This window comes from Quercus robur, chromosome 5, assembly GCF_932294415.1.
Source record: "Quercus robur chromosome 5, dhQueRobu3.1, whole genome shotgun sequence".
In the NCBI taxonomy this organism is placed as follows: Eukaryota; Viridiplantae; Streptophyta; class Magnoliopsida; order Fagales; family Fagaceae; genus Quercus; species Quercus robur.
This window is the reverse complement of record NC_065538.1, coordinates 59,230,788-59,254,069: the sequence shown is the minus strand read 5'-3', so window position 1 is coordinate 59,254,069 and position 23,282 is coordinate 59,230,788. Positions and strand designations below refer to the sequence as shown.

Below are 23,282 nucleotides of genomic sequence, written 5' to 3'. Positions count from 1 at the left end.
ACTAAAGGTTGGTGGAAATGACTGCACTAAGACCATCAAAAGGGATGAGAGAAAACCTACGGCTGCCCAACAACTCCTACTTAAATGAGGTCATCACGGCCTTCCAGTACCTATGCATGGCAGCAGTACAAATACCCTCCCTTTGTGAGCCTGGAATAATGACTGCAGTGAAACGCCTACTCCAAAACTCAAAGGTAGTGTGCCATAAGAATGGCCGAACAGAAGTAGGAGACTCTATAATGGTAGAAAAGTCATCAGCAATATCCTGATCTAGCCCAAACTGCCTCCTCACCTTATCAGCGGAATAATGCACAAATCTAATACCCTCATTAGCCAAATAGGGTAAGCACCTAGCATTAGTGGCCGCCAAGTAAGTGATACCCTTTTCATCAAAGCCAATCAACGGGGTAGTGGTCCCAGCGGTATCAACAAAAGGACCTATGGCAGAATTAGCACATGTATAACCTGTGCCCAAGTTCCTATATGGTTTCTAAGAAAACCTAACCCCTTTATCAAAGAACTCAACGATAGGATGCCCAATTGGCTTCAAACCAACCCAACGAAAAGCCAATGGAGAATTAGACTCAAACCGACCACAAAAATCAGTGATAACTCTCGGACATGACTGGTATCTCTCCTTGGCAAAGTGGACAGGTCTACACTTTGCCAAGTGCTTGGCACAATGCTCATACAACAGATGCTGTGAAATGGTACTATGAACAAAGGAAGTGACTATATGGTAAGAACCCACTTGATCCTTATCACTCTATAGGATATCTAACTGAACATATAGGTGTCCCAAAAACATGGGTGCCAATAACAAACTCACCCCAGTAGATATCTTAATGGCTAATTGAAAATACAGAGGCTTCACAACATACTGAGGGTGAGAGCCAAATATGAACTTACAGAGCCAAAACGTGACAAAGGCCACATAGCGGGAAGCGATGGAGGCCTTAGAGAAAGACCCAACCCAATGTGACAACTTCGCGTTGCCACTCATCCCCTTCCTTAACTCAGCCTCCACGACCTCTTCTTCTGTAGAAAACTTTAAGGCACCAGGGTCAACATCACCAAGAATAGGTAAAAGCAATTAGTTTACCACGTCTTCCAAGGTCACGGTGATCTCACCGTAGGATAGAAAAAATGTGTGAGTAGTGGTGCACCACTGGCAGACCAAATGACGGAGATTAAACAAGTCCTTAAGTTGGACAAGCAATGCGATGAAACAATGGCCCTCAACACACCGGCCTACTGTAACGCCGCTATGAAACCCTTGTTAGACAACTCGTTGTCCACCCATTCCTTCCAACCCAAAGCGGTACCCGACCCAAATTCGAAGAAAATGGGCACGGGGAGCGAAGTACCTTGGCGGATAACAAGATCTAGAATTGAAGAAGCCAACAGAGCCCAATATATATTTGTGTTGCGATGGCAAAGGGCAAGCCACACACGGCCAGGCGGCGTGTGGCGTATACTCACTTGGGACTTTCGAAAAATGGGCATGAGTGTCGTACCATGGGTCGATAAAAGGAGCGCACTCACTATCAGGATTGCACTGTGCTTCTTCCTCGTTAGAACGCTTTGATTCGGAATGAAGGGCCTCTTCGCCTACATCCCGCGTGGTAGGATCATCGGAGGCGACTTCTTTCCCCTTATGGCGGGAAGAACCTTGACCTTTCGTCGGCGTCATAATGAAAGGATTGATTGGAGTAAATGTATGAGAGTGTTTGAGGGAGAAGGTACGGTGAAGAAAGGGAAAGGGAGAAAATGTTTGTGTCAGGAATATGAAGAGGATCTCTTTTAAGTACTAATGTCATTAATGCTGACACAAAAGAATGTGATGGGTCAGCCATCGGATAAGGTATGGAATTAATGAACTGAAAGCTGTGTTTCAGAATAACTGCTAAATTGGGAAATTTGAAGAGACAACACTGTTCATGGCAAGAAGAAAAAAAAAAAAAAAAGAGGTGGGGCCCACTATTCGAAAAAGCTCACGAAGGAGAAGAAGAAGGAAAGACAGAAAGGATAAAAAAGTCTTTTGTTCGCATATGAACCACATGAGCAATTCATATGCTCAAGGGGCTAAATGTTGATGCTCATTTTGGAAGAGCCCAATAGCAGGAAGAAGCCCAACAATATGGGCAGAAAAGAGTTAGTAAATTGAAAGAAAAACCATTAAACCCGAATGACAGAAATGATAGATAAAAGGCCCATAAAATGAAATATGGGTCTCGAAGGAAGCAAGCGGGCCTAAAGGAGCACAGAGAAAGAAGAAGTAAACCCATGGGCAATATGAAAGCAAGAATGGGCCGAGGCAGGCCGAAAGTGATGAAGTAAGTGAGTAAGGGGTTGATTGAATGTCCATTAACCCCAAAGGTAAAGGATATAGTAATTGGGTCAGGGAAACCTAAAAGAGTTAGCAAAAGCCCATAGGAATGCAGAGTTGGAATGGGCCAAGGATGCCCAAGGAAAGAAAGTGGGCCGAGGATGTCCAAGGAGGAAGAAATAGGCCAAGGAAGCTCGTAAGCAATGGAATGGGTCAATGAAACCCAAGTAGCATGAATGCAGACCTAATGACAATGCTGGGTCATTGTAATTAAGTGAAAGAAAAGCATGTAGCAGGCTCAAAAGAGGCCCAGCAAGAGCAGGTCAAATAACACCACAGTAGGAATAACAAAGTAGCATAACAGGAATAACATAGCAGGAATAATAGAGAAAGAAGTAGTAAACCCATGGGCAGTATGATAGTAAGAATGGACCGAAGCAGGCCCAAAGTGATGAAGTAAGTGAGTAAGGGGTTGATGGAAAGCGCATGAACCCCAAAGGTAAAGGATATGGTAATTAGGCCAAGGAAGCCTAAAAGAATTAGCAAAAGCCTATGGGAATGCAGAGTCGGAATGGACCAAGGATGCCCAAGGAAAGAAAGTGGGCCGAGGATGCCCAAGGAGGAAGAAATGGGCCAAGGAAGCCCGTAAGTAATGGAATGAGTCAAGGAAACCCAAGTAGCATGAATGCAGACCCAATGACAATGCTGGGTCACTGTAATCAAGTAAAAGAAAAGCATGTAGTAGGCCCAAAAGAGGCCCATCAAGCATGGGTCAAATAACACCACAGTAGGAATAACAGAGTAGCATGACAGGAATGGTAGCAAGTTTACGGAAGGAGCAGAGAGTGGGCTAAAGAGAGAAAAGCCCACAATCGAGCAAGGCCTAGCCCTTGAAGGAAGCAAGCCATAAAGAATGGAAGATCAGAAAACAGTTCACGCCAAAAGAGGTCAAGGATGAGTAGCAGAATGCATAGATGAGCCTCTAGACCATGACAAACGCATGAGTAGTAGACAAGTTTTGGACATACACGGAAGTGGAGCACGCACAAGGCCCAGGCACCACCAACCTGTACCCAGCCAATTCAGGAGTGGTGGGTCATGGGTCAGAGGTAAGTGATGGTATGGTTTGGCGGTGGGGAGAAGGGGGGAGCCTATTCTAGGGTTCCCGCTCAAAATCTTTTAGGGGAAATGTCTTGTTGGGATGACATACCACCTAAAAGAGGGAGGGATGAGTTGGAACCACTAAGTGCATGCCATGAGGGATAGTAAGAGAGAATACCCATACTGTTGCGGATAGGAATGCCACGATGAACAAGCAAAGAAAATAGTTTTCTTTGTCTGGTAATGGAAAGTAGCATAGCCAGCAAATGTAAGTGGTGGTGGCTGGGCAGCTGACAAACCAGAGGGTGATCTGGAAGGACATCTACACCCAAATAAAAGCGGTTAAAGGGTGAAATGGTAAAAAACTAGTCATGGTAGGCAGTATATAAGGAGCCTCCGCTGTGCACAGTGGGATCATCAACACAGCAACAATCATAACAAGAGATTCCTAACAACAACAACAATCACCACTATAACACACGAGTAAGAGCTAGAAAGAAAAGAGTGGGAAAAGTAGAGTAACAAAACGGGAAAAAAAAAAAAAAAAAAGAAAAAGAAGAAGAAGAAGAAAGAAAGTTGGGAAGAAAAAACAGAGAAAGAATAAAATGGTAGGCATGCACCAATAGGCTAATCTCTTCTCTCCCTCTAAAATCCTGTCCTCTGTTAAGGATTAAGGATTTTCTAGGCATAAGCCATTTAGGCTCGTTCTCTCAAAGTGGGTAATTTCTACAGCAGAATCTTCCTGAGAGGCTTTTCACATTGAGGGAGTGGTTCCCTCCTTGGTCATAGTCCCGTAATACAATTAAGCACGGCATACTAGCCATTCCTTCCTTGCTTTTATTGATTAAGTACCGGTATTATTTCTCTTTTGCCTTTGCCATTTCACTTGTAATGTATTTCTTGGTGTTGTGCCGTTCTCTTTCTTTATTTTAATTGAGAATCCTTTACTTATTCTGTCTAATAGCAAGTATATTTCTTTTATTGTTGTCATATTGTTTTTTTTTTTTTGCTATAACTCGTGTAACAATCTCATCTATTATGGGCATGTGACCAAAGTTTCAACAAAGGGACTTTAGCTTGCACACAAGCCGGTATGAGGTGAGTTGTAATTGGACCAGTCCTGACTCTCCTACCTAGAACCATTAGGCAGTAGTGTGGTAAATGATAGCCAAGCCCACAATCTCAGAAAGGCCCACCACAGTTTTTTACTTGTAAATTGATATCAAATGAAACAATGGAGTAAGAAGATTTAAAGGTTTTGATTGATACAAATTGCAAAGGAAGAGGAGGAGGAAGGGTGAGAGAGCTCTTCAAAAATGGTATGTAGAAAATTGAAATGAAGGTTATGTGGGGTTCTGTTGAGTTATACTAGCTTTGGACACGAATCTCTAAATTTTAAACACAACTCAACTTTTATATAATTGAGTTCTTTTTAGTAATTCGACTTTCACAAAGCTGGATTCTTATTTTTCATTTGAACTCATCATTTAGAAAGTCCAATTCTAATTGGGGAAATTATTTTTGGAAATCGCCACATCAATTTCTGCCACCTCAGTCAATGTGTCCTAAATCTTGACTCTCAAGGAGTTGAGCTGTATCGGAAACTCAATTTTACAAAAGTTGAGTTCCAAATGAGGGCTACCGCCCCAAATAAGTTTGGGTGATGGCTATTTCGCAAAATAACTTTGGAAACGGTGTTAAACATCACAATACAGCCAAGAAAGAAGTCAAAAAAGTATAGATATCTCAATAATTCGGATAGAATCACAATGTAGCTAATGAGGCAATTAAAGTATAATATAAACTATAAAGTAGAAACAAGATCACAAACATGTATAAGAAAGTAAAGAAACAAGGAAATCTCAATAATCAAGGATAACTTATAAAGTAGAAGCAACGTCTTGATACAAGGAATATCTTGTTAGTGGAAAGGGAAAGATGTAAATTCTTTCTTATCTGGCAAGCAATGTGTGCAGGGTGCCAAGGTTGGAAGGGTAATGGCGATTGGCGAGTGTAGATGGTTAGGCCAACGAACTTTAATTATAAAGACCAGAAACAACTAAATAGATGTTAAACTTTTACCTTAACGTTTACCTATTTAACCAAATCAACATAAGTCAAAGGAAATCAACCAAAAAAATCAGGTTGAGAAACATTTAAAATATGGTATAAATGAGGGGAAAAAGGGATTCTAGGAGGCAAGAAAAAAGAATTCTCCATGGTCTTTTAAATGGAGGTTTAGTTAGATTTGAGCAGCTAACATCACTTTCTCAATAATGATGACCACTTGAAGCTTACTAGACTCTAGCTTATGAGGTTGTATCTTTTGGAACAAGCACAAAAGATAATTACTGCTCATTTAGGATGTAAGAGTGCTAAATCGATTGGATGGATCAATGAAGTTTGTGGAAGGATAGTTCAATATTCAAGGAGATCCATCATTTTCTTAAATAAAAAACAAAACAAAAAAATTCATAATAAATATTTTGTCATGAGTTTAGACTAATAAGTAAAAGCAACTAGGGAAGGCTCACATGATTGGAAAGGGAAAGTTCGTGATCTTGGCTATCTATTGTAAAGGGAATAGTATCATTTCTCTGTATTTTATTTCAGAGGATCTTTTTTTGTTATAAATGGGGTGTAAGTTTTGAGAGAAAAAATATTATTCAAAGAGTGTATCCTTTTATTTGTTTTGACTAATTAATTATCTTTAGTATTTTGGAGCCCATTGCGCATAGAATATAAAATTCCCCCTCATCATGCAAAATAAAGAATAGAGGAAATTGATTCTCAAAAAGAAAAGAAAAGAAAAAAGAATAGAGGGAATTACATTTAAAAAACTGTATTTATATCTTGTTCCAGATTAGGTCCAAAATTTTTAATTTTATTAATTAAAGTCTCAAATTTATCAAATCATTTCCCTTTGTGGAACATAGAAGAGTGGAAATAATGAATTAAACTTTGTATTTCACACCTATGGTTCATAAATCAATTTGACAACATTTTAATAGAGATTATAGAGAGGAAAAACTTGACTAGGAGTGAGAGAATTGATCGGTTTGGATTGGGTTTGAGGTATTTTTCAGCCCAACCCTACTTCCTCGATTTAAGAAATCTATCAACCCATGGTATCTTTAAAAGCAACTCAATCTAGCTCAAGTTGGGCCTTCAGGTTGAGGCCGTTTTGTTCAGTCTTAAAAAGGGGTTTCATTTAAATTCTTAAGTCCATTATTCAATAAATAATTACAATTTACACAATTGGAATATTAATTCCAATTGAAGTTTAAAAGTGTTGTATTCAAAAGTGTAGCATGCAACCTATTACAAAATCAGGGGAATTGAAAGGTATGCTCCATCTCTGTAGGGTTGAGCACACCTTTACGAAGCCAATTTGGCTCCATTTCAGTATATATCATTTTCAGCAGAGAATATTCCTAATACTCTGTCGATCATGCATTGCCAGAGATGCTAATTTAGAGCCCCCACTGATGAAATTATTGAAGGTCGTTTCTTGATCAGTTAACATCATGCAATTGGAGACCCAAACTAAACAAAACAAGGCACATATCGTACTGCATGTAAACTTGAATATGATATCAAATGAAAATAAAAATGAACAAAGAAAAATAGGAAAAGAAAATCCACTAAAAGAACATTAAAGAAGCTATATGCAATAATACTTCATAACAATGAAGCAAAACTATAATCCAGACTCACGCTTGCTTCATAACATAACAATGACACAAAGCTATAATCCAGACACACGCTTCCAACAAATTTAACACAAAATGACACCCCCATCATACTCTTCATGACAAAAATATAGGCCAGCAAATGTATCATGAAAACATGTAAACACCAATACATCTAATGAGAACCATTAGTTCAGCGATACCCCTTTAAGGGGTCAGCTGTTTTGCCAGACCTAGCGTCAGTCCATGCTTTTGCAATTGTTCGTTTCATTTCCTCGTCCCCTTCATCGTACATATTCTGCAATATGAACATCAAGATACAATTAAAATAAAATAAAATAAAATAAAAAGAGAGAAAAAAAGGATGCTGTCTAAAAGTAGCCTCTGGTGGTTGTATTTTGTAGGCGGACATGGTTACTTCCCTACATTTTAAGTACGTCCTATACTATGTGTGTGTGTGTGTATACTTGTGTTATGTACATCCAAGTGTATAAGTTGCTAATGATAAATCAAGGAGAAACTCACCTTCATTAAATCCATGATTCCTGCCATGGGATCTCGATCTTTATCCAGATTTGGCTTTAGCTATTAGGTAAAAACATTACAGAAATAATGCAATTAGTTGATTATGTTGAAAAGGAAAAATATAAAATCCAACCGTGATACTTCTCACACTATACAATTACCTTGTCCTCTTTAAACTGCAAATCTAACCAGTTCCCCTTTGAAGCTTTGAATAATATGATAGTGACCCTTGTTGGCTTAATTATCACCTTACACTTCTCTGGAACAATCTCCTTGTTCAATTTGGGTATGGCACATCGGTAGTTCTTCCCTTGGACATCATGGAATTTGACATCGAGAGAAATTGGCTTAAACTCAGTTTCCATTTTTTCCTGTTCAACTCCCTCTAGGAATATATATATCTGCAGTATGCAGAATCATGATTAGAGCAACTAATTTTTTTGATAAGTAATGATTAGAGCAACTAATGGTCATACATACCATAAGAATTAAACAATAATGAGAACCAAAACTGTTAGTCATCAAGAAATACAATGGAGAGTTGAGAAATTGAAAACAAAAAATTCACAAACAAATGTACTTTTGAATTATACTCTTGGTTCAGTGCCTTTTGGAGACCAAATACAAACTTTGATTTCATTTTGCATAGAAATGATGAGAACCTAATAACTGTCTGAGGACATCATCCATGTTTATCCTTAGTCAATAAATTTTTCTGACTCTTTTTCAGTAATCACATGCATTCTTACCTTGACTTTGTCATCATCCTGATCCCAGCTGAATGATCCGAGTGTAACATAATTTAATGCTGGGGTCAGAGGTGCCTTAGGTGCAGTTGAAATAGGAGTTGGAATTTGCGAGGGAGGTGCAGAGGTAGCCTCTTTTAAAATCTGCATATGGAGACACAAGATCAGTTTAGTTTTCACAAGCAAAACACAGTACCACAAATACTATCCTATGATACCATACACAACCGATACACCACTCTTTTAGATTAAGTCTATGGCTCAACATTGGGTAGATGACCAAAGCTTGCAAACCATTTGGTGCCTTTCATCAAAGTGGGTATCTGAGCTCAATTTATTACTCAACAAAATATAGGTAAATTATACTAATCAATATTGACCAATCACCTCCTTAAAAGCTACATCTGACAAGTACAAATCCAAAACATGAAAAAAAAAAAAAACCCAACCATTTATCTTGGCACTGATGGTCATTTATCACATCAGACAGCCATTTCCTTTGAAGTATGTTAACTTCTTAAAAGCTGAAGAAAGTAATTGTTTAAGAAGTCAATATAAAAGGGAAATTAGACTTAAACTCTGTTTTTAAGGGTTTTGACTTTTGATAATATGAAGTGAGATTAAAACTACTGCAAGAGCAAAAAGTCACTAGGCTCCCTAAGCAGACTGCCATGATAGACATCATTGTAAGACTGCACTGAAAGGCATAAATCACAAAATAATGCTCTATTTGGGTCAAATTTCGGTGCTGAGGGTAAGAGTGAGCTTTGAAAGGATATTAATACCAATATTAACAAAACAAGTTCAGAAACAGTTGACACAACTTCCACAGGAATAACTCTAAGTTATCCCATAGTTCAACTCTAGATCTCAATTCAAACACACACACACACACACACACACACACACACACACACACACAATATTATAATACTACCCCAAAAAGAAAAAAAAAAAAAAATATAAAGGAAGAAATAAATTTTCTCATCAAACATGTGTTAGGAATGTCACCAATGCTTAGTTAGTAAAGCACACAAATTCATTGATTTAGATCCATTCAATTACACGAGTAGTATCCACATATACCTAACTGGTCAATTGGTTTGAAATAATCTGTTAGAATTCTGGAGCATTCTCATACTTGGTTGCAAATATCTCAAGAGACTCTAGATTAATACGATATTTGGCATGCGTGTTAAAAAAAAAAAAAAGAAGAAAGAATAAAAAATCCAACAATGTGATTTTCTAAATATTAATTTAATAAAGTGTTATTAAGTGGTATAACATTAACAAAGAGTTACAACCGGGAAGCTGCTAACCCGACAACTCGAACCTTTTCCACCCTAAATCCCCCAAGCACTTTGTGCATGAGGAGGTGTCAATTAAGCTATAAGGCTCTTGGCATTTGAACTAAGCTTTGGAGGTAGTGTTTGAAGAAAAAAGACATATAAATATAATTCATGAAACACAATCAGTTCAAATAATTATTTTAGTTTAGTCTTATATATGTCATTCCGAAATGTGTTATACTATAATTTTTAGCAAATTTGACTTAATTCATGGCCCATGTTTAGTTTTCTCATAACATATTATTATTTGTAGGAAGTCACATAAAGACATCCTAGGAAGAATAAATAATTCCTATTAGATTCCTAGAAGTAAACTAAACATGAAAATCTCATATTTTTGTATGCTTTGTTAGCAAGTAAAGCATTTTCATTTATGTAAATAATTAAATATTAAAAAGCTATAGAATAAAATCTAATCTCAAAAAAGAAAAAGGAAAAAAAGAAAAAAAAAAGTAACAAAAGTAGTAACAAGAAATCCACCATTTTATAATTAAAAAAAAATCAATAAATGAAACAATAAGGTCAACTTCGCATCTAATAGATAGGATAAAAAATATAATCTCAAGTAAATAACAAAATTTAATCTTTTTTTTTTTTTTAATCCTAATCAAATTAGTTTTGTATTGCAGTAAAAAAAAAAAAGGCAATATGAGCATTTGTGGTTATTTCAAAAGCAATAAATAGTTAGTTAGAGATTACAATTTGGCAACCACGTTTAGAGGAAAAAAAAAAAAAAAAAGAGAACGAAAAGGAGAGAACCTTGTCGAGGTTGTCAATCTGGGAGGAGATGAGAGAGAGGACGCGTGGTCTCTTCGCAATGCTTTGAAGGTGACGGAGCTCCTCCAAGTCTAGCGCCACTTCGTCCGCCATTTTCACTTTTGCTTCTTCAGCTAAACAAAACCAAAATTATTATTTTTACACTTTCGAGTATCAACCGAGAGGGAGAGACAGTCTAGAGAGACCGTTTTATATGGGAATGGAAAATGCTAGAACTTTATATGTGAGGTGCTGGTAGAGGGGCAAAATGGGGATTACGAATTTATGTTAATTTCGATTAGGGCTTTTTAAATTAAAAAGGGAAGGTTCTGGAGGGTTACTCTCTAGTCTAAATAACAGTCTGGGACTCACCAGAAAGTGACACGTGAAGTTATTTTATTTTTTTCTTTTTGGTCGGGAATGGGGCCCAGTAGTCTAAACGTATGTAACTGAAGGCTTCAAAATGGAACCACTAATAACAATTGGAATTTAGGAAAAATTAATAAAAACTTGATAAGTTAATACTGAAATGGTTTTGGCTCCTATAAAAATTGGATAAAATAATTTTTTGATTCTTATTAAAAAAAAAAAATACTACATATACAACATTTGCATAAAATATTTTTTTCAAAAAATACCATAAGATCACATATTTTTGTGATGGGTCCATGTGAAAAATTGTAGACAACTAATTATAATCTATCACATAAAATGGTAGGAAAAAAAAAAAAAAAGAAGTGTGCCAAGGAGTATGATCCTAAAATTGCTTGATTCTTACTGAATAATACTGTGGTAACTTATCTTAAAAAAGAAAATAAAAAAGAAAAAAGAAAAGAAAAAAAAAGGCCAATCGGCAAAGTTGGAGGACGAGGAAATGGAACACGGCTGAGTGGGCCTTTTAGAGCTAAAGGGACTTGGGCCATAGGGCTGATTGCCGCCTAGTTCACAAGCTTGGGTATTGTGTATCATTAGGCTCGGGCCCTAAAATGTTGAGCTGGAAAGGGATTTAAATTTAACTAGACCAAAGCTATTTGTCAATAGTGAGCCCTAATAAATGATTAATTTGGTTGGTTCAGCTGAGACTTCTCAGTTCTCACTGCCTGTATGGATCAACATTATTGATATCAAAAAGACTGAAAATTAGTCAAAAGGGCTTTTGGTCTGCTCTCCTTTATAAAGGGATGGGTTTGAGTTCGAGTTCGACCTAAAAGCTTAAGGAAAAATAGATAAAGAAGTTAATTATTTAATGGTTTAGATCTGTTATTGACAATATTATACATTTTCCTCAATATGATGTCACTATATTTTAAAAGTTGAGATTTATATCTAAGGAAATCAAATTGGACAAACAAGGACTACATGGTTATCTGTATATTTATTTTGGATGAATGAGTTTAGCCCTTTCTATCATAACACATGGTCCAAGTCCTTGTATGTGTATTCTCTTAATTTACTTTGAAATATAGAGTTAAGAGTGTTCATTCATAGTGAGATTTAATTTTTATGCATTTAAAAATGCACAACATGCCACATCATTTAAAATCTCATCCCAACAAATAAGGAATGACAATTGATTTTAAATTAGGCGGCACTATATTTTTGAACTAGGTGACACAATATTCACCTATAAATTTGTGAACTATAAAATTTGAAATAGATCCTCTATTTCATGAACAAATGGAAAGAATCATTTTCCATATGATCCCTTAACTAATTGTTCTATTCCTTAGCGCGATGTTAGTCAGGTCTGCCATCCAAATCATCGAATAGCTGAACATACCAATTGATTTGATCCACTTCATACCCATGATCCACAAACTAATTTTATAATGTCATGGGCACCAATCCTCATTCTATTTTGACAAGGAAAATCTTTTCTACTGCTATACCATCTTCAGCATGAGGCCAATTATGGAAGATGATAACAGTTAAATGCCCATATCCCACTTGAAGCAAAGAGGGGGAAGTGAAAATAGAAAATAAAAAATTGAGGACAGCGGAGTCATACCCTTTACATAGGCTATGCTTTTGAACCTTCTTTCTTCTGTACAATATGGCTTTCATTTTTGTTGCCTGCACCTTCTTATCAACAAACTTGCAATTAATACAATATTTTCTGAAGCTGCTCGTGTAACTGTGATCTTTTTTGGTAATTAGAAGCCAAGTTTCTATCCAAATTCTTCTTCACGTCTATAAGTTCAGAGTTTCTCATTTCAGCAGCAGATATCTCAGAATTATTAAAATATCCACTGTCGCCCTGGAGTTTTGTAATGCTTGACTGGAGCTGCAAGAAAAATCAAGTGATGTCAAAGGTGTGGTTTTAGTTGGATCATATTACTTAGAAATAACTTGTGTAACAAAGATTTATCTTCTAAAATTATCATGGGAGCATTATATGTACAACTGCCCATCAAGAACAAACAAAAAATATTATTAGTTCATCATTCAAAAATCCACATGAATCAAAAATCTTTATCACTCTAATTCTGTTTTCATTCCTTTTACTTCTAGAGTTATTAACACTGGAAAAACAGCCCCATTGTAATTCCTTTTGGTAGTTCTATTGTAACTTCAGTTTCTCTCTGGCAAGTATCATGTTAGATTCTTAATTTTTTTTTTTAAATGTTCAGGAACTGCTCCATTTTGCAAGCCTGCTGACTCTCCACAAACATAATGGAAATGGTAGTTTGGCATGACATGAACACTAATGATCACAACCACAGTCAATTGGTGAGCCACAAAACATAAAACAGTTATCTCAGCCAAGTTTCATTAATTTTTCAAATTGTTGTCCAATATCATTAAAATGTTAATGCCAAGGCTCTAATTAACAAGTTAGTTTGAGCTTTTGACAATGTTATGTCTAAGGATGTGCAACCTCTGAAGTCTTGAGTTAAAATAAGTTGCTGTATTTACAACATACAAATTTCTAAATTATAATGAGAGATCATAAGTCCACTGCAAGTAGAAAGAGATCTCTCAGGAGGGCAGGAATCTAGCTTCTATGTAGTATTAGTCACTTCATGAGAATCCCCTTCAAAGTATGTAGGCACATAGCTTTTCAATCTCTACATTGAATCATCTTAGGAGCTAGTCATGCTGCTAGAGCCTCCCCTGGCTAAATTCATAGAAAAAGCAGATAAAACAGTCCATGGACCTGTAAAATTACCCTAATTGTCTCTGGCAATGCATGCCCCCCAGAAGAACTGTCAGTTGAAGGCTGCAATAAGTTAATTTTAACCCACTGTGAGCTCTATAAATAGAGACTACTTTGAGAAGAGTGATTTACCACCCCCGGCAATTCTTTGCAAGACTTTTGAACATCAATGTAAGACAATTGAGGATCAACAAAAACCACACAAAGATTTTTCATAAGGGGCAGAACTTTACCAGTAAAATACTTACAAGGAGAAGGGAATTTCATTAAATTAAAGAATTTATCCATCTATTGGAAGAAGCAGAAGCAAATTGGGGTGGGGGGGACTGGGGGGTGGGGAAGGGAGGGGGGAGAAGAAGAAGAGGAAGAAGAACAACAACAACAACAAACCTACAGAAAAAGAAGAATAAAAACCCAATCTTTCATGGGCAGGTTCTATAAATGAGCCATTATTAAATTCAACTGGCAAATGAAAGCATCTTAAATGTTTGAACAGAAGCAAGTATAAACATTTTCCAAATCAAGAATCAGAATACACTAATGGTCCGTTTGAAAAAAGCTATTGAAAGAGAAAATTTTGAATTTGAATTTTTAGTTCAAAGTACTTGAATAGAGTATGAAATGACATTTTTTTGTTATTGAATTAATAGATCGATTTGAGCTTTATTAATATGTGGATTTGAAATGACTAGATATAAGATGTCATTCTATAATATATCACAAGTGCTTTTGTTTGGGCAAAATCTTCAAAGCTCACATCATCATGTGTTGTTAAATTAAAAGCAATACTAACAAAGGTTCTTCAAATCCCTTAAATTTAAACCCTCCTATCCAAACACAGCCTAAGGATAAGAAAAATAGATGATGCATAATGCTAAAATATGAATATTTTCTCATAGGGATTGGTCATTCAAAATTCTAAAGAGGGGGGGGGGGGGGGGGGACTAAAGCCTCATAGGAAACTTTAAATGCCAAATACATACTTGAAATAAAACTTGCCTTCCTATTTATTGTTCTCATCTAAAATATAGGCTTATTGGGCATAATCCATTGGGGTTTATTAGGTTTAGGATCCATAGAGATAGATACGTCAGCAAATTCTATCACTCACATCCACTTCAAACAGGGCTCTAAGACAGCTTACTTCCAATGATTTTTTTTAATAAGTCAGAAATTTGAAGTTTGTAACCACCACCATCTAATTTCATTTTTTTTTTTTTTAATTCTATGAAAAACAACAGGGATTTCTTACAAAAATATTACTTACAGAGACAGCAGGCCCCTTCCGTTGTTGAAGACATTAAGAATCCTCTTTAGAGCTTTGCAAGGTTGAAGTTTATGCTGACCCAATTGAGAATCTACTCAGCACACTATGAGCTTGCCTAACAGGTTTATGAAACTTAGCTTCAAAAGTAATCAGAGTACAGCTGCCCTCTCATTGTTTAACAACTGAATCCATTCCTTAGAAGAGATCTCTTGGCTTTCTACTTACTACAAGTCTTAATTTGATATCTGATTCTTTCTTCTTGTTGTATAGTGCTCATTTCTTCTTTAGTATTGCTAACCAAAGAATGAATGAATGACGCACTATTTAATTAATCAAATGAGGAAGGTATACTAGGAATTCAGGAGGACTTCTCTTTATAAATTTGGCATACCCAGCGTGTACTCATTTCAAACCTTCCTCAGCACATAGAGGCATACCCTCCTATCATGCCATTTTATTCAGCGCCTTAGAGTAAACTGACTCAATGATATGATAAAGCAATTACACATCCCCTTCTCCAAACATTGCTCAAATGAACCTTAATCACATGGATGACTTTATTTAAAATAATTTTTCTGATAAGTTGAATAATCTTGACTATTCATTTAACACAAAGTTTTCTCCACACGAATTTGGAAGAATCCCCCAACTCTTTAAGCGGTGATTCGGACGAACATCCACGTGTATTTCAAATGGATGATCTATTAAGTCATTTAGATAAGTTGTTTAACTATCAAATACGTTATGTAATTAAAAGCACTTGTGGATGGTCATTTGAATCGCCAAGTAGCAGGTTGAAAAATTGGAGGAAATTTCCTCAAACCAAATTGGAAGAAACTTCTGTCTATTAATTTAACTATTTCAAGGTTTGTGTAGAAGCTGTCTAAGCATCAAGAATTCTCAAGCAAAAGATGTTCAGTAATCACTTAAACAAAGATTGTTTGATCCTGATACTTTCATTATCTAATATACATGCAAATGTGAATGTGCCGAAATACAGTAAACTGATAAGCATGCTGTAATTTACAATTCATCCAAAGAATATTCAATGCAATTGGAGTTTGACAGCCATACTCATCACCTCTTTTACAGTATTCCTCAATTCCTCGACGTGCATTTGACATTCCACGACGAACTTCTCTACGTTTTCCTTAAACTCCTTCATCTCGCAACTCTTCAATTCGTAAAACCTATCCCTCTCCTTCTCCAACTCCTCAAGCTCCTCCACCTCACTCTTCAAAACCCTAAAAACCAAAACCAAAACAAAAAAACCAAGTCTATTTCAATTACATAATTCAACCACCGGAAAATGTGAACAAAATTAAATTCACTCACCTCAAATCTTGCAATTCTGAACAGTATTTCGCATCGAGGCTTTCAATTTGGGACTTGAGGGCCGAGATCTTGAAATTCTGAGACGCGATCTTTTGGTCGAGTATCAAGCACCTTTGTTCCATGGCCCTGATGTTTGCGTGCTTTGACGCCAAGACCTGAGACTTGCTCGCTTGCAATTCTCTCTCTGCCTGCGATCATTTTTTTTTTTTTTTTGGCGTGGCGAACACAGTTTGACAAAATTAGGGATTTACTGATCTGTTTGGATGGCGAGAAAATTTATAGGAGACGAAACAAACAGAGGAGAGAGATTAGGGTTGGCATTGGGGAGCTGACCTGGAGGAGAGAGAGACGTTGGTATCTGGTGTGTTCCATTTGCTCGAGGCGCTCGCGGAATGCAGAGGAAAGCGCCATTGCGATTTGCTACGAGAGAGTGAGTGAGGCTGAGAGATTTTGAATTTTGTGGTATATATATGCCTATCCATACGGTTGAGGAGGAATAGTCAATGTGAGCTCAATCTCGTGGTCAGTCTATTGGCTGTATTAGAAAAACGAGAATTATGTTTCTCAAAAAAATAAAAAAAAAATAAAAAGGAGAATTATTATTACAAGTGTGTGAAATGCTATGTTAAGGGATCAATGACACTACAAGTTTACAGGAAAGTTAAATGATTCAAAGTTTTACCAAAATTTTTAAAATTGAATCATTCAAAGAGTTGAAAAATAAAAAGGTTCAAGATCTTATGATTCGATTGAGGTTCAACTGAAAGTTGGACCATGATAACATGATAAATATTTAATAATGAAATAAAATATTAAATAAATGAATTTTTTTAAATGAATAATCTTGATTAAAAAAAATTTCGGACAATTAAATATTTTACTACTTATATAAGAAAGTTTTTTTTTTTTTTTTTTTTTTTTTTAAGAGAAAACAAGTCAAGATTTGTTAAGAAAATCCAGCAATGTCCTCTAGGACTACAGGAAGTAAGGCTGGTGGAACAACCTCCATTCACATCGAAAAATCTGAAATACAAAGAGTGTGTCTGGCTAACTTATGTGCAACTTTATTATCCTCTCTCTTTACATGAGAATAGAGTAATTGAATAAAAAAAACTAGCATGAAATTTAATATCCTTCATTAGCAAATCATTTGGGGAAAGGAAGGTGTTGTTATTTCTCAATGCTGTGGCCGACGTAAGTGAATTAGACTCCAAGATAGCACGATGAAAACCTAGCTGTGATGCAAACGACAGTGCTGTTGAAGCAGCCATTGCCTCCACCTCCAAGGCTGAGTATAGCTGTGGTAATTGCTTGGACATTGAAGCCAAAACCATGCCGTTGTCATCTCAGATCAATAAAGCATAAAAAATGAACAATATAATTATAATCAATTTCTTTAAGTAAAAGTTATGAATATACTTGAATTATTTATTTATATTTTCTTTTGAGATGGCTAATTAAATAAAATTACATAATAAAAATTACAAATATATTAATGAAATTCTATTTATTTTGTTGGTATGGCTTTCTTTTAAATTGGTTCAAATATTTAGTTTACCAAATTGGAGCATCATGACGCAACCTTGGCTTAGTGGTCAATATTAATGTGAGTAAAAAATAGCTTCCTTTTCTAATTTGAGATGTAAAATCTTCGTTTTATTGTTTTTTCATATTAAAAAATTAGCTAGGACTAAGATTGAACCATAACTGATTCTAGCAAATTGTTCGATTCAGCCACCGTTCATACGGCTCATAATTAAAACATTGGCTCTCCAACTAATTCCCAGTTAACTTGGGTGAACCAGTTGATTTTAGTCTGATTTTCCAAATAGTAATACGTTACAAGAATACTAGAGCACATCGTTGATGAACCATGATTGGTTCTAGCAAACCCTCTATTTCTCATAATTAAAAAACTTGTACTCAAACTGGTTTTCCATTGAACTCGGTCAATCATGTGGTCGATTTTAGTTTTCTACATTATGAGGCTACTAGAGGACATTGATGTGAAACAATAAATTTCAATTCAATAAAAGACTTTAAAGATCTATGAACTTCACCACCAAGAACTCGCTATGAATATTCTTATTAAAAAAAAAAAAAAAAACTTATTTTGAATCTAAGAAAGCTTTATAAGTGGGTGTTTGGGAAGCGTTGCGTTTGTGCGCTTTGTTGAAAAAATGTGGGCCCTATAACACTATTCACGAACCTACAAAAGTCATCTAAATACATATTTCAATATAAATTTGGATTCTAAGATACTATTCATATATTTAAAAATTATTTTGTTAGTGTTTTTAGTTTTCAGTTTTCAATAATAAGCGGTATCCAAATAGACCTTAAAGATGAAAGAGTGATGAGAATCAATATATTTACTTGCATTAATGCCTTACAACATACTAAGAACTAAAACAAAGTACAATTGCAAGATAGAAATCTTTGTTGAGTAGCTTTTGAGATATGAAAGTTATGTGTTGATATGAGGAATGAGTCCTCTATTTATATTTGAGGCCATTGGCGGTTATCAATAATTACTAGCACTTATTTACGGTTTCTTCTCCTCACGTGGCATTTTTTCCTTGCACATCGTTAACACTTAGTCATAACCTGATAATGACCACTCTTCTGTTAATTACCACGTTTAACTTATACCGTTGCCTTACATGTGTTGCAACCCTAGCTATGTACCAATTGTTACACTGTTGGTGAGTGAGGATTTTAAATATTTTCTCCTACATTGAGGCTGCTGCGGTGGAATACACCTTAATTGCAAAGAGAGGTACGGATCATATTCTGAAGGACAGACAACCTTTTTTACCTTTGGCAACCTTTGGCATTTACACTGTATCATGAATCGATTGGAAGACTTCTCAATTCAACAACTAATCGAATCTGACGTGCAATCTAGTACTAACTTGTCATCCCCTTCAATAATAGCTAGCTTTACATCCTCAATCTTTGTAACCCGACAAAAAGCCATAGCCCCTATGGTCCTATGCCACTACAGAACTTCATTGTAAGTTTTTGACATTTTGTTATTAATAATGAATAAAAATTTGCTAATTTATTCTATAGGATCTATACACTCCTAGTGGATTAAAAGAGATACAAGTATGGTAGCCCATAACCAATGTACAATTCATAAGAATTAGGCTGATTTCGTATTATTGTTTTGGCTTTTGATAATTTTTTTTTTCCAGAAAAAATCCCTTTTATTATTTTATTTCCAGGTTTGCTCTAGTTAATTAAACTGGCCATATTCAAAGTGTAATCAATCCCTTTGGTCCAAGTCTAAAGAAATCTTTGCTATAACCGTATAATATAACTTTCTTATCACTTTAAAAAAAAGCATCTTCCTCAAATTATGCAAATCAAAGGTAGCTTTAGAAACAATGCCTAATCATATTCCCACCTAAACATGGCCAGGAGCAAATCAACCGATCATTTGTACTCTTATTAAAATCACAATTATCAAGAAATTAACTTCCACATGCAGTACCGGCCGTTGCCTTTGGCCCTTTTGGGAATCAAAGAAAGGATTCTCTAGCTAGCTCTAGTCTACACAGAAAAGCCATTCAATTAGTTACCATCACCATTCATAACTTCGAAGAGTTGCGTGGCTTCAACAAATGCCGGCTTTCGAATAATATTTTTTGATAACTTTTTGTTTTTTGATTAATTTACAAGGCAAGTAGGTGAAAGGGAAATTCTAAGTGGAAATTGATTCTAAACTTGTGATACGAGTACCTTCCATAATTTTTTTTTCCTATCTCCAGTCTCTAAAGGATTCAATTGGTTTCACCTAAATGCATGAGTTTGGAATTACAGTTGACTTAAATTTTTTTAGTTTTTTTTTTGGCAGTCAGATGACTTTAATTTGGTTGCCTATAGGATAAGAGAAGAATAAAATCTTGAACGATTTAGGAAGGAGTGCTAGCAAGTTAATGAGAGCGGTTCCCCAATTCCTGCATGCTTCAACTAATCATATAGGAATCGCCTTTGGATACAAGATAAATGTATAGAAGCCCACCATTTTTTGTTAAATGTGGCTCATGATTGCACCATCGTTATATGCTTCTCAAATATTAGTTGGGAAATAACTGCGAAGTCCATCCAAACCATCCAATGAAGAATATGAGGAGAGAAAAGCGCATGCGGAATAGGCACGGATAAAAATTTAGGCTCTAGATTATCATAATTATCAAATATATGAGTATGCATTCTCATAATCCCTATCCTGCATGCAAAGCAGTTTATTTATTTATTTGTTTTGTAGATCTTCATGATTATTTTTTATCATTAGACTAATAAATTATTATTGGATTTTTATTATTATTAATTGAACTTCCAACGCAAATCATTGTTTAGATAGCAAAATCTTTTACCAATTAAGTAGTAATTTTATACGTTAATTTTGCAAAAGAAAAATATGTTCTCCAATATTTATGGTAGAAACATGTATACAACATTCACATTCCGTCGATGGAACACAAATACATTCAATTAGTGCCATAAACAACACAATATGCTTGGTTCAAAGTTCAAACCCTAGATCACGTGAATTCTTGTTCGATTATATTTGTAGTTTTAGACCAAGACACACTCATCAGAAAAGTTACATCATGACAAGCCACCTCCCACATGCATGGAACTTGCTCAACTCTAATCCTTTTCTCTTTTTTTTAGAAGGAACTCTAAATCCATTTTCAAGCACAAAATTTCTTGCCATCATGAATAATTCATCCATGGCACTCTCAATATTATGTTAATGCGGCAACCCATGATTCATCCAATAGTTCACCAAGGACGATAATGTTCCCAAAAGAGTGCCAAATATTCTCAATGTCAAATCAGTGCACTAAGTAAATCATTTGGTAATTATGCATTAATGACCAAAAAGCAGTATAAATTTTCTGTTGCCCAACTTTTTGTCTTTGTTAGGTAGCTTATGGCATCCATCATGTCAAGTTGTCAACATCTGAACCACCGAAAATTATCATCAAAACTTTTTATTTTTTAGAAACAAAAATTATCAAAACTTGAGAAAGAAGTCTTGGAGACGAATTTGGATATTGACAAGTATATTACACTTCTAATGTAAGGGGAAAAAGTTGAAAAGGTAAAAAATTAAAAGAAAAAAAAATTGATCCAAAGACTGAGATTAAAAATAAACGTTATAATGTTTTCTTTTCTACATCACTTTATTCAGAAAACACATAGAATGAGCACTTTAGACAGTTTTTCATGTTATATTAATTTAAATGAATTTATTATCATATAAATTGTCTTTGAATTTGATGTAAAAAAAAAAAAAAAAAAAAAGGTGATAGTTCTTATACAAAAAGATTCAAAAGTTTTAAAAGTGGGCAAATAATTGAAATATATACCACCTTGATGACTAATGATTGTATCGCATGTATGCGGGAGAAAATGGGCAAATGCCTTTTTCGTGCAAAAAAATTAGCGTTTTGCCCTATTTTCCAAACTAATTAGGGAAATGCTCATTTTTTGTAACTCGATGTTCTCAAAATCGAGTTTCAATGCAAAACTAAATTTGTAGAAAATTGAGTATGGGGCGACCAAACTTAAAAAATTAAAAAAAAAAAAAATTGAATGGAACTCGAGTTCATGAAACTTGAGTTCCATTAAAAACGCCACTATAGGCCTCCATGAAACACAACTATAGGTAAAAAAAAAAAAAAAAAAAATGCATGGAACTCGAGTTCATGGAGCTCGAATTCTATAACAAACGCCACTTTAGGGCTCCCTATGGAGTGATCAGGCTTAAGAAAAAAACTTGTATGTTAAAACACCACTATAGGGCTCTCTATGGAGCGATTAGACTTAAGAAAAAAACTCGAGTTCCAGATTTATTTATTTATTTTTTAAATTTTCAGTTTGCTATAATTGGATTGTCCAAAAATCGAGTTTTAAATTGAAACTCGATTTTGAGAAAATCAAGTTTTAAAACAGGGGCATTTCCCTAATTAGTTTGGGGAAGGAGGCAAAACGCTGATTTTTTTGCACGAAAAGGGCATTTGCCCATTTTGGCCCACGTATGCGATATATATATATATATATATATATATATGTGTGTGTGTGTGTGTGTGTGTGTGTGTGTGTAATAGTTATGTCACATATACATAGAGTTTATGAATTATGTTAGATGGGAAGAGAGGAGAGAAGAAGTAATTGAAAATCCAAACAAATGTAAGTTCCAAAGAAACCTAATAGGCACATTGCATATGCCCATAATGAATAAGAGTGTAAAGAATATGCAATATAACTGTTAGATTTTCAAAATATGTAACAATATTAATTTTTTTTTTTAAAGAAAATTGTAGTCTTATGGTACAATTGCAAGTTTGTAATCAACTTTTGTCCTTTAAATTTAGGAGGTTCATTATTTATTTTAAATTATTTTGTAATCTATTATTCCATTATTACACTACAAGAAAAAATGTTTATTACAACGAAAAAAACCATTGCAATAACATTAGAGTTATTGCAATAGTTGATACAAGATGTTGCAATAAAATTTGAGGTAATAAGTTTATGCAACAAAATTTTTTGTTGCAATAAACTCCAAATATTTTAATAATAACTTTGATGCGATGATATATTTATATATATTGTTGCAATAAACAATTTACTATTTTGAAAATCTTGTAAGTATAGGTTATTACTTCACAAAACTTGTTGTAATAGATTGCAAATAATAAGTTTTTTTGCCTTTTAATTTTGTTACATCTAAGAAAAAATCTAGTGCAAGTTATGTGCTACTCCCTCCATCTCACTTTTTTTATCCTCTATTCCATTATGAGATGTCCCAAAATATTGTCCTATTTCTAAAAATAAAAGACATTAATTTACTAATGTTCCTATTATACCCCTATTAATTTACTAATTCAATTTTTTGATAAATTTTTTTAAGGGTAGTTTTGGAAATTTATACATTTTTAAAAGGTAGACAAGATAATAAATGATATTCCCTTAAAAAGTTTGACATTTCAAACAAGACAAAA

At 35.0% G+C, this 23,282-nt stretch overlaps 2 protein-coding genes across 3 annotated transcripts; both read right to left on the bottom strand.

The window, feature by feature from the left end:
* Positions 1–7,075: 7,075 nt before the first annotated feature.
* LOC126726474 (uncharacterized) lies at positions 7,076–10,713 on the bottom strand. Its single transcript, XM_050431736.1, has 5 exons — positions 10,502–10,713; positions 8,397–8,537; positions 7,809–8,048; positions 7,648–7,707; positions 7,076–7,420 (listed from the first exon to the last, which is right to left on the bottom strand). Exons 1-5 carry the CDS (start codon positions 10,610–10,612, stop codon positions 7,316–7,318), a joined length of 657 nt encoding a protein of 218 aa, XP_050287693.1. The 5' UTR covers positions 10,613–10,713; the 3' UTR covers positions 7,076–7,315.
* A 1,592-nt stretch (positions 10,714–12,305) lies between these two features.
* On the bottom strand, positions 12,306–16,717 carry LOC126726472 (uncharacterized). 2 transcript variants are annotated; one of them, XM_050431735.1, is made up of 4 exons: positions 16,591–16,717; positions 16,258–16,445; positions 15,997–16,166; positions 12,306–12,782 (listed from the first exon to the last, which is right to left on the bottom strand). In XM_050431735.1, exons 1-4 carry the CDS (start codon positions 16,666–16,668, stop codon positions 12,736–12,738), a joined length of 483 nt encoding a protein of 160 aa, XP_050287692.1. In that variant the 5' UTR covers positions 16,669–16,717; the 3' UTR covers positions 12,306–12,735. The 2 variants fall into 2 exon arrangements, with proteins under 2 accessions (XP_050287692.1, XP_050287691.1); XM_050431734.1 differs by having other exon boundaries at positions 16,004–16,166.
* Positions 16,718–23,282: the final 6,565 nt, after the last annotated feature.